The sequence below is a fragment of the Ascidia mentula genome, chromosome 2 (genome assembly GCF_947561715.1).
Source record: "Ascidia mentula chromosome 2, kaAscMent1.1, whole genome shotgun sequence".
Taxonomy (NCBI): domain Eukaryota; kingdom Metazoa; phylum Chordata; class Ascidiacea; order Phlebobranchia; family Ascidiidae; genus Ascidia; species Ascidia mentula.
Genome location: NC_138567.1, coordinates 7,398,144 through 7,411,589, shown reverse-complemented (window position 1 = coordinate 7,411,589; position 13,446 = coordinate 7,398,144). Strand labels below are relative to the sequence as shown.

General features: G+C 40.0%; 2 protein-coding genes across 2 annotated transcripts; both read right to left on the bottom strand.

Moving 5' to 3' along the window:
- Positions 1-96: 96 nt before the first annotated feature.
- LOC145889483 (alpha-(1,6)-fucosyltransferase-like) lies at positions 97-4,513 on the bottom strand. Its single transcript, XM_082980445.1, has 9 exons — positions 4,394-4,513; positions 4,138-4,184; positions 3,578-3,641; positions 3,336-3,393; positions 2,742-3,003; positions 2,197-2,398; positions 1,630-1,830; positions 1,046-1,199; positions 97-738 (listed from the first exon to the last, which is right to left on the bottom strand). The coding sequence occupies exons 1-9, from the start codon at positions 4,492-4,494 to the stop codon at positions 445-447; spliced, it is 1,383 nt and encodes a 460-aa protein (XP_082836571.1). The 5' UTR covers positions 4,495-4,513; the 3' UTR covers positions 97-444.
- A 2,616-nt stretch (positions 4,514-7,129) lies between these two features.
- Positions 7,130-8,596, bottom strand: LOC145889877 (alpha-(1,6)-fucosyltransferase-like). Its single transcript, XM_082980922.1, has 3 exons — positions 8,445-8,596; positions 7,978-8,131; positions 7,130-7,441 (listed from the first exon to the last, which is right to left on the bottom strand). The coding sequence occupies exons 1-3, from the start codon at positions 8,579-8,581 to the stop codon at positions 7,148-7,150; spliced, it is 585 nt and encodes a 194-aa protein (XP_082837048.1). The 5' UTR covers positions 8,582-8,596; the 3' UTR covers positions 7,130-7,147.
- Positions 8,597-13,446: the final 4,850 nt, after the last annotated feature.

Here is a 13,446-nt window from a genome sequence, read left to right as displayed (position 1 = left end):
AAAAGGTTCAATTATCAGTTCCTGTTCTGACATGACCATCAGATACTGTAGTTCAAAACAGTGACACTAACCTGCAGCTTAGCTTTGTACATTATTTGAGGTTTTTAAATTGTCAAAAAGATTTGAAATCAAGTGGGTTTAATTGTGGTTTTTAAATATTAAAAAGATGTAACCAAATAAATTTACAACAAAAAATAACTTGTCATTTAGATGCACGCCTGAACAAATCAAATCATGTTCATTTTGCAAAAAAAGCAACTACGCGTAAGAACAATATACAAAGAAATAAAATGGCATGGGCACCGACAAAACCATTAAGGTTATCGAGTCAGGCACCCACAAAAAAACAAAAGTTAAAATTGTTCCATGGACGCAAGCAGTGAACATGTCCTAACATTAGCAAATCTTGATAAAAAAAGAAACGCAAGCTTGATACCACAGGTTTCAAAAGACCAAGAATTCCGGCACCACTTTGTGCTCGGGGTAATTCCCTTCCTGTTTTGTCCTTTGGTTTACACCCAACCACTTATTCGAGTGCGTGTCCTTGTGAATTGAAAGTATCCGGTCACCAATTTTCAGCTTCATTGAACCAACAGTGGTGGAGTTATGAGGTAAAATAGCGTGGTGATAAAGGGGTTGAGGGTACCACTGGTAGTTGTATTGGATGTCAATCGAGTACAAACGATCAGTCGCGTCTCCGTAGTTCGCCTGCATTAGTTCGTACACCAAGCGACAGACCTGTAATAAATCACAAAATTTGAATTGACCGCAGAAAAGTTCTGCAACAGTTTAAATGATAAATTTTACACTAAGGCTTGATGCGAAGAACTTATAGAAGGCCCTACACGATCTTCATCACGCGCAAGGAACATGTATCATTTTCTAATGATGCCCTTGCGTCAATTGTGAATTATTCATAATACTTCTGTGAGATGAGGACAGACGGCAAAAGTTTCAGCTTGGTGTGACAAGCTGCCCTGGTCGAGCCTAATATGTCGAAAAAGTGGCCATCTGTACATTTCTCTAACATATACAATCATATTACGTTTGAGGAGAAAGTACACACGACGTAATCACACGCAACGAGTCGGTTGATGTCAATAACAACTCCAATCACTGCTTCGGGTGATTGTCTTGATGAAGGCTGCTTTGCTGTTTCAACAGCCTTATCGTCGTACAGAAGCTTGTACAGCGGATATCTACATTAGATATGTCACAATTAAATACAATATAATTGGGTGAGAAGTGTGTACGAATAGCATCGGGGTTATAAAGCCCGTTATAGTTTGGGTTTGGCAAGTTACAGCCCGTTGGCCGCATATGGCCCGCCCAGCAAAATTATTTAGACCTCAGCCTTTGTACAGCGTGGTATCGAGTGCTATAACACAACATAAGAAGATAATTTGGTGCAAATCCCCCTAATTCGCAAGGCAAAACAACATTACAAACAGTAAAAAGAAAGATATTGTTAGCGGAAACTATAGTATGGCCCATTGATCCACTGCAGAATTTGGCCTTGGCCTGTGGCGAAAGAATGGCATCTGACCACTGCGTTGTGCATTTGAATGACATTTTACAACGGCCCAAGAAATGTAGTATTCCTGTTTAAATTTTAAAGCTGTCACAAACTTTTGCTTGGTTTCCTCGATGACAGTCGGGTCTTCTGTTGCGAGCAGAATACGTCTCGGGGTTGTAAAGTTCTCGTTGCCGGTAATCAAACGTTCGGCGAGCTCGTGGCGTCTGAACCACCTCTCCACTATCACCATGTATTCTTCCAGTTGAAAAGAATCGCTTTCGAGTTGCAACTTGTCGGTGCGTCTGATGTGGATACTGTAACAGGGTATCTTTTTTATACTAGGTACAATACAAAACGACAAACAACTATATAAGTATCAGGTTCAGGTAAAAAGCCGGCGCGAGATGCACGTTTTTTTTCTGAACTCTACTCCACTCTACTCTCAAAGACCTTGCTGAATATTGCGAAACACCAACCCCATTACCATACAATGAATCTTTGTAACGTGTCTGAAGGACAAATGCAATTGTTTGACAGCTTTATGGCGTAATATTACAACAATGTAAATAAAATTCTTCAGTTTTTTAACTAAATCTATGAAAACACATATAATAAATACAATAGTATTTGCAACATAGCAATCCCCACACCTAACTCATGTGTGAAATTTTGTTACCTACCCGACTACAGGAGAACTGGATATGTTTTGCCTAAAGTTGAGCAATTTTTCTTCAAGATGGGGTTTCAATCTCATGATATACGAAGCAGTTTGACCCATCCACCATGCGAACGGGTTCGGGTGAAGAAGGTTGACTTTTTCACGAATGTGCGGCGGAATGGCCAAGAGCTCCGTTCTGTTCTTGTCTCGGACATTAAAGTCGGCTGTAATCAAAATGTATTGGAATTAGGAAATTTCGCATGATATATAAGGCGGGATCGCCCCACTACTCATTTCATCCATACTTCTGAATCTTGGCTATCTTAATTCGGTGATAAGAAAAAATCAAGCTTTAGATGAGGTTTAAACTCACCACCCTGGGCTAACCAGGAACAAAGTGGTCACAGGTGGTAAATCGTGGTCAAGATACACTGATACAAGCCACATATTTCCAGATTAATTCATCTTAGCTAGGTTTACAATGCCATTGGCAAGTTGTCGCGTTACCATCTTCAAATTTTGCGAACAAATTTTGTTGTTAGGAATACTTTGTCCTTTTTTCCATACCTTTGCGATTGGCGAATTTATCTCGTTTCCGCCGAGACAACGACACATTTCCAGAGTTTGGCAATGGAAGGAAAGCGCTTTCGTAAGCATCCCTGGAAAGGTAAAGGTTGCGTTTTTTGGGATCATCGGGTAGTTTAAATCCGATCCCGAAGCTCTGATTCTGGGCCAGAGCTTGAAAGATGCAGAAGCTGAGCGTGTGAATTGTACAAGAAAATCCCTCGGCAAGTACGTTGCACGTTTTCACCTGGTCCCTGTGTCGCAACTAAAACAAAAATTCACAATCAAATTGTATCAATAAATCAAGGCAACAAAATGGAAATAATACGGAGGCAATTAAAGTGATTGTGCTTATTACATTCTTTCTAACTCAGTGTTATGATATGCTGAGCTTAATTCGCAAGGCAAAACAACATTACAAACTGTAAAGAGAAAGATATTGTTAGCGGAAAATATAGTATGGCCCATTGATCCACTGCAGTGTTTGACATTGGCCCGTGGCGAAAGAATGGTATCTGACCACTGCGTTGTACCTTTAAATGACATTTTGCATCTGCTTAGCCTAATAACAAAAGGCCGATGTCAAGCGTATAATACCTGATGCTCATCCAGATACTTTCTCACTTGTTTTCCAAGTGTAAGTAGCACCTGCGTCCTGAAATTATCGAATATATTTTTAGTCACTACAAAGATAACTTGTCATTACTTACGCACAAAAAATGTAATTTAGACACTTGTGTTAAAATGTGTGCAAGTGATTTACTCAGTTATAAGCAAAGTTGAGCCAATAATATGATTTCTATGAGTTGCAGATAGATGCAGCTCCCTTAGTTATTTACTTGGTTATAAACTCCCTTTCACTTGCGGACGACCTCTTTCCGTATCTGGTGTTTTTCGTACTTTCTAGGAAAATCAAAATTCATATTCGTTTGTGGGTTGTCCCGACCGAACGAAGGAACACAAAAACCTTGTTTTTCATTTGTATTCAGCCTGGGTTCCACTAATTTATGATCGCGGAAAAATATTGCATATGTTCAACACATCAGCAGCTGAGAACAATTTGCGCTTTTCAAGCCTAGAGCCCAGTACGAGTGCAGCGCCTAAAAATGTCCATCGGTATTAAGTTGGGCACCGATGCACGTTTTTTAAGATGGAAAAAAACTTATTATAGCCCCGATCACCCGAAAAGTGTTTCTTTCGCCTAGCAAGTTTGCAGTAAGCACCAATTGCACTTTGCTACAAAACGAAACAATGGCACATCATTGTATTTGTGAAGAAATAGGACAACTAAGTACGGTGCCAAAATACTAGTTCAGAAATAAGGACTATTTACCTCATCCATGAAACAACCAGTTAAGCTAACGGTGAGGGTTTCAAAAACACAACATGCTTCACTTACCTCTGCACGTCATATTTTGCATTATTTTTGATGACGTAATTATCCACCTAAAACAACAATGCGGAAATTGCGCACTTCATAATTACGTTTACAGCACGGAATGTGCAATTTTTGTTCAAAAAAACATGGCCTTCAAGTGTTTTTGTGTATACTGATAAACAGTTTTGCCAATACATTTTTTTAGATTTAAAACCGTTACTAGGTAAGCTTTGATTGGCTTACAACCACATAATACAGAAATGCATACAGTACTTACATGTTCAGGTTTCCGTAAAAGGCGACCAATAAAATGACGAAAAACAGCACCAGCAAAGATCTTGTTGTTGGAAAAACTTTCCATTTTTTCAGTGTACTCATAACTCTGATGTCTACTCTGGATCTTTAAACACAAAGAATCAGAAAAACATCATCCGCAATGGCAATCTCGGTGTGATGAAATTTAAAGCAATTGACGCTTATTGAGCAAGTTATGCGCAGTCTAGAAAGAGCGAGCAACACAACACACGACATAAGAATGCAGTAAACGTTAAAACAGAACAAAAACAGTGCACGCTTCGATACGCAGCGAACGGTGCGGTCGGAACATGACTGCTTTTCCCACCAGACGGCTGAAGAAAATTGAAACCCACAGTGGACTTAGAGGCATCTACCGTGAGCGCGAAACAAGCCTGCCGCTGTGGATGATGCAGTAGCGTTGCATTGGCGAGAGCGTCTTTAGTCTTATCCAGCGGTGCACAACCTGCGGCCGCGGACGCTATTTTTTGCGGCCGTGCACATTTGTACCAAAATATATGCACTGGCGGCCGACGTTGCTTCTGAAACTTGTTTTTCTAGCGGTCTCAAGAGTTAAGCTTTTAATTAGGCCCATTTCCATTTCCGTGTTATACACATTCGTTTGCTGTAGCGAGTAGTAACTGGTGCAGCCACCGCAACAATACGGATTGTGACGTCATAAAACATTAATAGCATATCTGTGAACTGTCATGTACGCATGTACAGTTGCCGAAAAGCTGAACAGTGGAGTCACTCAGTCATGTCGCTAAAACGCAAAAGGTTGTAAAACAAGAGAAAAGGGCGTTTAATCCCAAATGGGAAGTGGATTATTTTATGATGGAGACGTGAACCTAGCGTGCAAGAACAAGGCAGCCATTGAATAATTCGACATTTCATTACATTGTAATATACGTAATTTGGCAAATGTAAGTAATAAATAGTGCACATTTTTCAGGTAAGGATTCATTTCCATTCCTTTGAAATAATGCTCATGTCAAATTGTCGTAATTATCAGGAGTATATCGTTGAAAAAACAGTATATTCAGTGGCGGCCGTTAGCACACAGTGGTGTGTGTGTTGCGGCCGGTAATAGTAAAAAGGTTGTGCACCCCTGGTCTTATCGAAAGCCTTCTGCAGGTCGGCAGTCCACAGTAGTTAATTAGGTTTCCCACTAAAGCATCACAGAGCGATTTCATAATTTTGGCAATCGTGGGAACAAAACTGTGGTAGAAGTCAACCATTCCTGAAAACGACTGTAAATCTTTAGTAGTTGTCGGCATAAGGACGTTTCTTACAGCGTCAACTTTGCCGGACAGGGGTTTGATGCCGCATTGGTCGGCTAAGGGCCCAAGAAACTCGATGCTGCTTTGCCAAACTCGCACTTTCTCTCGCTTATACCCGCAAAAAGTCAGGACACATCCAAAATTTGGGATGGCTACGCGACTGGTCCCACAGCCCCTAATACTTGAGCCGCCGTTCTCCTAAATATGACAAGTAACACGAAAACTCCTAAAAGTAATGGGAAACCCAGCACATAGCATCGTACCCGTAACTTAGCATGCGTACGTCTCGACAAGAATATGCATATTGCCGAATGTAACACAATTGCCTTTAATTCTTTTAAAATACCTTACTTGAAAAACGCTCGCCTATTAATATATTTTTCACTACTAACTGCGTTCGCTGACCTAACACATGTTTCCACATTTTCTGTTACACCTGTCCACCATATTACAACTAAAATATCGATAATTAATGCGGTATCATCCCTTTAAACGCTGTAAAATCATCCACAAATGCTTCGCTAATTCCAACCAGTTGAGTGTTGTCGAGGCGACGCGCTTTGAGTAAAAAGTTGTTGGCATCTTTACGTACGTCATGAAAAAGAAGGTATTAACTTAGGGGCCCTTGGCTTCAATCCAGGCTGTATATGGCGAAAGTCGGCCAATCTCAAACGATAATAAAAATATTTCGGCTGTCCAAGCCACGCTGAAGCCGAAGTAAATTTTTCACCCCAAAAATGAAAAAATTAAAAAAACAGCGTTTTGAAAATGCAGCGCTTATGCACAGGAAAAACGTTTGGAAGGCGACCAAGTGCAGAGCGATGGGTGGAACGAACCACACAAATCCAGTCTAAACAAAATAGAAGATGCGAAGGGAAAGCTTCGCTTACGCCAACGTAAACCCTGGATTTGCGTGGTTCACTCCATCGCCAGTGAAAGATAGAGGTATGACGGTTTGTTAAATTCAAGTGCATTACCAATTTAAACCTTTAGATCTCCAACTGGTAGAATAAGTTCGCTGGGAATTTCGAAAAATTTTAATGAGCCGCATTAGTCATGTGCCACTGAACACAAGATTTGCAGGGGAAACGGCCCAACAACATCACATTAACCCCCTTAATTCCATCAACGACGGTTTCAACAGACGCTGAGGTTTCAGGAGTCACTGCGCACACGATAAGGCCGCATGCAGGACCGAACTAAACGACAATATGGTGTCCACGTGATTTTTTTTTCTTTTTCTGTTTTGCGCTTGTTTCCGCATTGCTGGTTGCTATATTCACTTATCTTATGAATCGACAAGACGTCGCGAAAGCCCGTATGTTTTAGAAAATCAAAACTAGCCTCTTTAAACAGCGCTTAACCGGAAAAGTACAGTTTTATTATGATTAAGCAAATATTCAAAGCAGTTTCAACATTGTGATTTGTGATGATTTTCAACGGGATATCAGGTTTCAAAAGACCAAGAATTCCGGCACCACTTTGTGCTCGGGGTAATTCCCTTTATGTTTTGTCCTTAGGTTTACACCGAACCACTTATTCGAGTGCGTGTCCTTGTGAATTGAAAGTATCCGGTCACCAATTTCCAGCTTCATTGAACCAACAGTGGTGGAGTTATGAGGTAAAATAGCGTGGTGATAGAGGGGTTGAGGGTACCACTGGTAGTTGTATTGGATGTCAATCGAGTACAAACGATCAGTCGCGTCTCCGTACTTCGCCTGCATTAGTTCGTACACCAAGCGACAGACCTGCGGGAAGTCATGATTTGGATTTTGAATTAATTGTCGTAAAACTTAAGTTTCGTTAAAGTTAATGTTTTTATTCAAATAAACGAAACAGTTTTTCTTCATTTTACCGTCTAATAAACGTATCTATTTGCGTAAAAATGGATTTCCAGTGCACTCATGGATTCAATGCACATGTAAATGTTTTGAGAAGATCATTTGTTTCGTTTGTTTGTCATTTGCGGGGCTTATATAAGCGCATTTAGGTGCGAATGTCACAAAAACATGTCTTCCTAAACGGATCTCTCGTCAGCTACAGGCTCTGATTTTGTGCGGTCCTTTACGAACGCGTGATTTCGATTTTGGCTCTGAAACGGAAAAGTTTGGGAATCAATGCTTTAAAAAAGCATAACGATATATTTTTGCAAAGCATTTTGCAAAACTGGGACTGATTAATCACAATCTTTATTTTCTGCATTTAAAAGGCGTCTTTAAAACCATTGTTTTTTAAGATATAACGAAGCGTCGGACCAGTATTGCCAAAATCAATCACTTATTACGTTCGAAGAGAAAGTACACACGACGTAATCACACGCAACGAGTCGGTTGATGTCCATAACAACCCCAATTACTGCTTCGGGTGAATGTCTTGATGAAGGCTGCTTTGCTGTTTCAACAGCTTTACCGTCGTACAGAATCTTGTAAAACGGATACCTTCATTCATAACATTGTGTATGGGTGTAAATGGGTTGCAGAGGACTATCGACAAGAACTTAAAGCTTTAAATGTCATGTCATACACAATAAAGAAAACAAACTAGAAAATATTTTTTAATTAACTTATAGGGGTTGTTTGGGAATTTAACCAATCTCATTCAACTTGCGTGTCACGTGACAGGCAGACTAGCTTATCACCGGATCATGTTCTCTTTACCAATTCGGAATCCGAACAAGTTGCTTTTAATGGGACTTATACAACGGCCCAAGAAACGCAGTATCCGAGATTAAATTTTAAAGCTGTTACAAACTTTTGCTTGGCTTCCTCGATGACACACGGGTCTTCTGTTGCGAGCAGAATACGTCTTGGGGTTGTAAAGTTCTCGTTGCCTGTAATCAAACGTTCGGCGAGCTCGTGGCGTCTGAACCACCTCTCCACTATCACCATGTATTCTTCCAGTTGAAAAGAATCGCTTTCGAGTTGCAACTTGTCGGTGCGTCTGATGTGGAGGCTGCCATAAGTAAAGTAATTTCCAAGATTGTGGTATTCTAACAGTTTTTCTTAGTTGTGCGGTAATAAAAAACTTTGCAACGTGCACCACAAATAAGGAAACGATTACTTCCAATAGGTTAAATTCTGTCAGCTTGTTGTTTAGGAAAAATATATTTTGAATCTTATTCAAATGTATTGAATAATTAATGGCGTATAGATAACGAAATTAATATAAGTGTTTTGTGGTTATGTACCTTTGAACCTACTTTCTTCATTCAGTTTCTGGCCATCTCATAGAGATTCTGATATTCAACGAGTCACAACTTTTTAATGTAACAAAACTCGTAATAAATGGATAATTTTTTTGGAACTTAGCAATCCTCCCTCCAAGCTCATATGTAGTAGTTTGTTATCTACCCGACTACAGGAGAACTGGATATGTTTTGCCTAAAGCTGAGCAATTTTCCTTCCAGTTCGGGTTTCAATCTCATGATATACGAAGCAGTCTGACCCATCCACCATGCGAACGGGTTCGGGTGAAGAAAGTTAACTTTTTCACGAATGTGCGGCGGAATGGCCAAGAGCTCCGTTCTGTTCCGCGCTTTTACATTGAAATCAGCTAAAAAAAAATAAAAAAGCATTTAAACAACTAAATTTAAATACAGTACGGTAATTTTTTTTTCCAGAAGATCAGTCAATTTTTAATTGTAATATGATGCCTGGCAGCAATAGTATAGTACAACTAAATTTGTATTTGGTTTTTCCACTGCAATCATTTTGTGAGAATTCTTTTCGAAAATTGTTTGGTACACAGTATAGGGTACCCAACAGATCGACGTTGACCGAACGGTACCACAAAGTGGAATTTAGTGTGCCTGCTAGTGTAGAAGCTAGCACAGTGCCACTTCAACAGCTGCACTGATGAGACCTTACAGGTCGAAACAGTGCGTGTACGCACCCTGTCTGCAGCTCTCCAACATTATGGCTTTTTTTGCACTTTTCGAAAATGTTTTGCTATATTTTTACCTTTGCGATTGGCGTATTTATCTCGTTTCCGCCGAGACAACGACACATTTCCAGAGTTTGGCAATTGAAGGAAAGCGCTTTCGTAAGCATCCCTGGAAAGGTAAAGGTTGCGTTTTTTGGGATCATCGGGAAGTTTAAATCCGATCCTGAAGCTCTGATTCTGGGCCAGAGCTTGAAAGATGCAGAAGCTGAGCGTGTGGATTGTACAAGAAAATCCCTCGGCAAGTACGTTGCATGTTTTCACCTGGTCCCTGTGTCGCAACTGAAACAAAAAAATTCACAATCAAATTGCGCCAAGGAATTCGAAACGAAATGTTTTACTGATAAATATTTGATATTTTGACAAGGTACTCGGTCCATGTAGCTTGTAACTGCCACCTTTGCCGTACAAACCTAGTAGTATGTTTTCGACTACGCCTACATGACGAAAGGCCTTTGGAAGGCGCTTATTACCTGATGTTCTTCCAGCAACTTTTTCACGTTTTTTCCTAGTATTTTTAGCGCTTCACTGTTGAGAACTTTTCTCCCTTCTGTAAATGAAATACCAGTTCAACCCTCTGTTAAAAAATGTGGTACATTCGCGGTAGTTAAGATTTCAATGGTTTGGTTGACTGAAAATGCAAATTTAACGATACTTGCTGAATTTAGGGTTGTACTGAGAAGTCAAACAGGGAAGTCCGATTTATTTATTTTGAATTTATTTATACAAACTTATAGGGGCAATATATGCGCTATTAAACAATTAGAACCAACTTACCAAAAAGCTTTCGGGCTCGAGTGGGTTCAAATTTTTTTTCCAGGGGTGAAATCGTCTCCAATCCGAGACAACAGCTTTCTGCAATACCTGTCATAAAACAAACACGGCTGCGCTCACAGAACGAAAACATCAAGCAACAGTAAATGATGAGGGGATATCCTAAGAAGGTTGATACCACAAACTAAAAGTTTAAAACCCCGTTCCGATTTTAAAAGCAGATTGGTCCACTATATAGCACCTGTTGTTTGTAATAACATATGCTATATTCATTATTTAATGGCACACTAAAACACTTACAATTACCAAGGGAAATCTGAGCTACCAAAAACGCATGCTTTATTTACCACTGCACTTCCTTCTTACGGTGGATTCAAAACTCCACCTGTAACAAAACAACAGGTATAGCATCTGTAACCCACCTACGTCCCAGTGATATTTACAAATAGAAAATACCATGCTGGTTTGCTGATTAAAAAAAAATTTGTATTTGAGGTTTGTTTTTCGTTAGCAACCGACCGGCATGGTTTTAAACACATTTTCTTCGTCGTTGTACTTTCAGATTAATAATTTGGTTGCTACACGAACAATTGTATCTAGTATGCTCTTGAAATCGAATCATGGCGGAATATCACGCTGCACGCATTTCCGTCATGCTTAAAGTACACGCGGCAAAGCGGGTTGTTATAAACGCGTGTTTACAGTTGTTGGCTGTTGTGGAGGGATAAAGACTTTCTCCACTGCTTAGTTTAACAATAATTACATAAATATGAATTTAAAGTGAATGAACAATGCCGCTGGAGTTTCAAAAGTTCCAAACCAAAACGTAATACATGGATCAAATATTATGGGCTCAGCCAAACAGCGACATGGAAACATACTGGCCAGAGCATTCATATACTTAACTAGTTCATGCTAGTAATTGTAATCATAATCATGCTGTTTCGTTTGCATTTCCTCCTTTCTATAAAACCTCACCTAAGCCTAACTGGGCAAACTTACATTTTAATGTCAACTGATTGTTTTTGAGTGTCTTGCAGACGAAAGTGTGATTTACATCACCCATATCTACAATACACTATGTAAACAGCACACACTTACAAGTAGAGGTTTCCGTAAAAAGAGACCATTAAAAGGGTGATAAAGATGACCACCAAAGCTTTAGTTGTCAGAAACGCTTTATTTTTACCATGTTTTTCTGTCATGGCAAACACCTCCTGAATATTATTCCCGTATAGCCTACTCAATAACAGCTTGCACAAACACTTCACTGTCAAATCCCTCTCTTTTTAGCTTTTATTTGCACAGACACAACAAGCAGGCCTATTTGGTGTACTGAACAGGTTGCATGGACATGTCCTTGCCACTTTGACACGCATTGGCAGTGCTTGCTCCTGGGCCCAAACACAAATAGCTTACAGGAAACATTTCATGCTGAACACTGCACAGTGAGCACGATTACCATCGCGTAAGTTATGAAACAAATTTAACGACTTAAAATCGCGTTAAAATAAAGAATCAGCCGTGTCGGTCCTACAATATTTGAATCCCGATTTCAAAAGAAACGTTGATTTTAGAAGATCTTCCTGAAGGTGGCTTGGAAATTGCGGGGCCTTTTTACGAGCGAGGCCTCATTTATACAACACTAAGCCCCCTATCCGAGTGCGGCCATATAAGTGCCAGTCCTGAGAATCATAATAGTACATCTAATCGAATTAAGCATGCAAAAATATTAATATGAAACCAGGCCCCACGAGAGGGAAGATGCACCAGGGCCCACGCCAAACAAGGGGGCCCTTGAATGGCAAAACGAGGCCCACGAATACCATTGTTTTCCTAAATACTAAGAGCAGTGAAAGATTTCTGTAGTGAAAGCTGTATACGTTATGTGATCTCCAAAAGGGCCTTGAACTGGTAACTACTTCTCTGAAGGGCCCAATGTGAAACATAAGCCATTAAATGTATGTTATCGCGCGGCAATTTTCAAAACCTAGTCTTTGCCCCATGTGGTACTTGCATATTGCAGAAAAAAGGATTTTTTTAACTAATTTAAATTATCGATCTGCAATTATGTTATTGCATTCGAAAATGATGACCATCAGGTTATACAACCGCCAACAGAGCATACGTCAGTTTTGGCTTAACATTAGTAGGAAAATGGCACGCATAAAACATTTGTTGATGGCCTTAAATCTTTTCGTTGCACCCAATCAAGCTTCACGAGGAACAAACGTTTTCAATGCGCCTTTAATTGGCCTTTTTCGCTTGTAGCACCACACTCGTGCTTCCCAACTTAATTCTTCACACATTTGAAACACAGATGGACCGAAGGCTGCAGACGGAGTTAGATTTTCTTGCAGAACTTTTACAACTTTCTGGCATCTGACTCGACGCCAGAACCTTACTTCATCGTAACTTGTTAAATTCGTGTTATACCCATTCGCACTTCACCCTGGCATTAATTCTGCCACCCAAATAGACACGACCCTTACTAACTAACTGGCACGCGGTAGAAGTTACTCGCGCAGTCACCAGCGCGCTTGGAGCAATTTCAAGTTACGCCACCTGATATTGCAACGTGTCGTTCTATTACATAAAATAAGTCTGCTCACTGAGTCCATTTAGTAGCCATAGTAAAGAACACATACAGCAATTCAATTCAATTCAATTCATTGTATTTTCGTAAACGTCAGCGAATAAGCAGTACAACTTTCAGTGATCATATTGAATGTATAGACGTGACGAAGGACCGGTGGAACTATTCTTGGTTATAGGACCGGCCCTATGTAATATAGGACCGGCAGCAGACTTTGGTTTCTATCATAGCAGCATCAACCGAAAACTTATCGGAAGATGTGCTGTTGCCAACACCCATTGCTTGCCATTCTCACATGGCGACTAAAAGGGGTCTATATAAAACCTGTAGGTTGGAATTTCTGTGAACCTGTAGGTTGAATGTTTATTGAATGTTGTTTTTAACGTTTTTTGACAGTTTTAGCTGTTTTGTCTCCTAAATTAATCTCCAAGAAAGGTCTCGCAC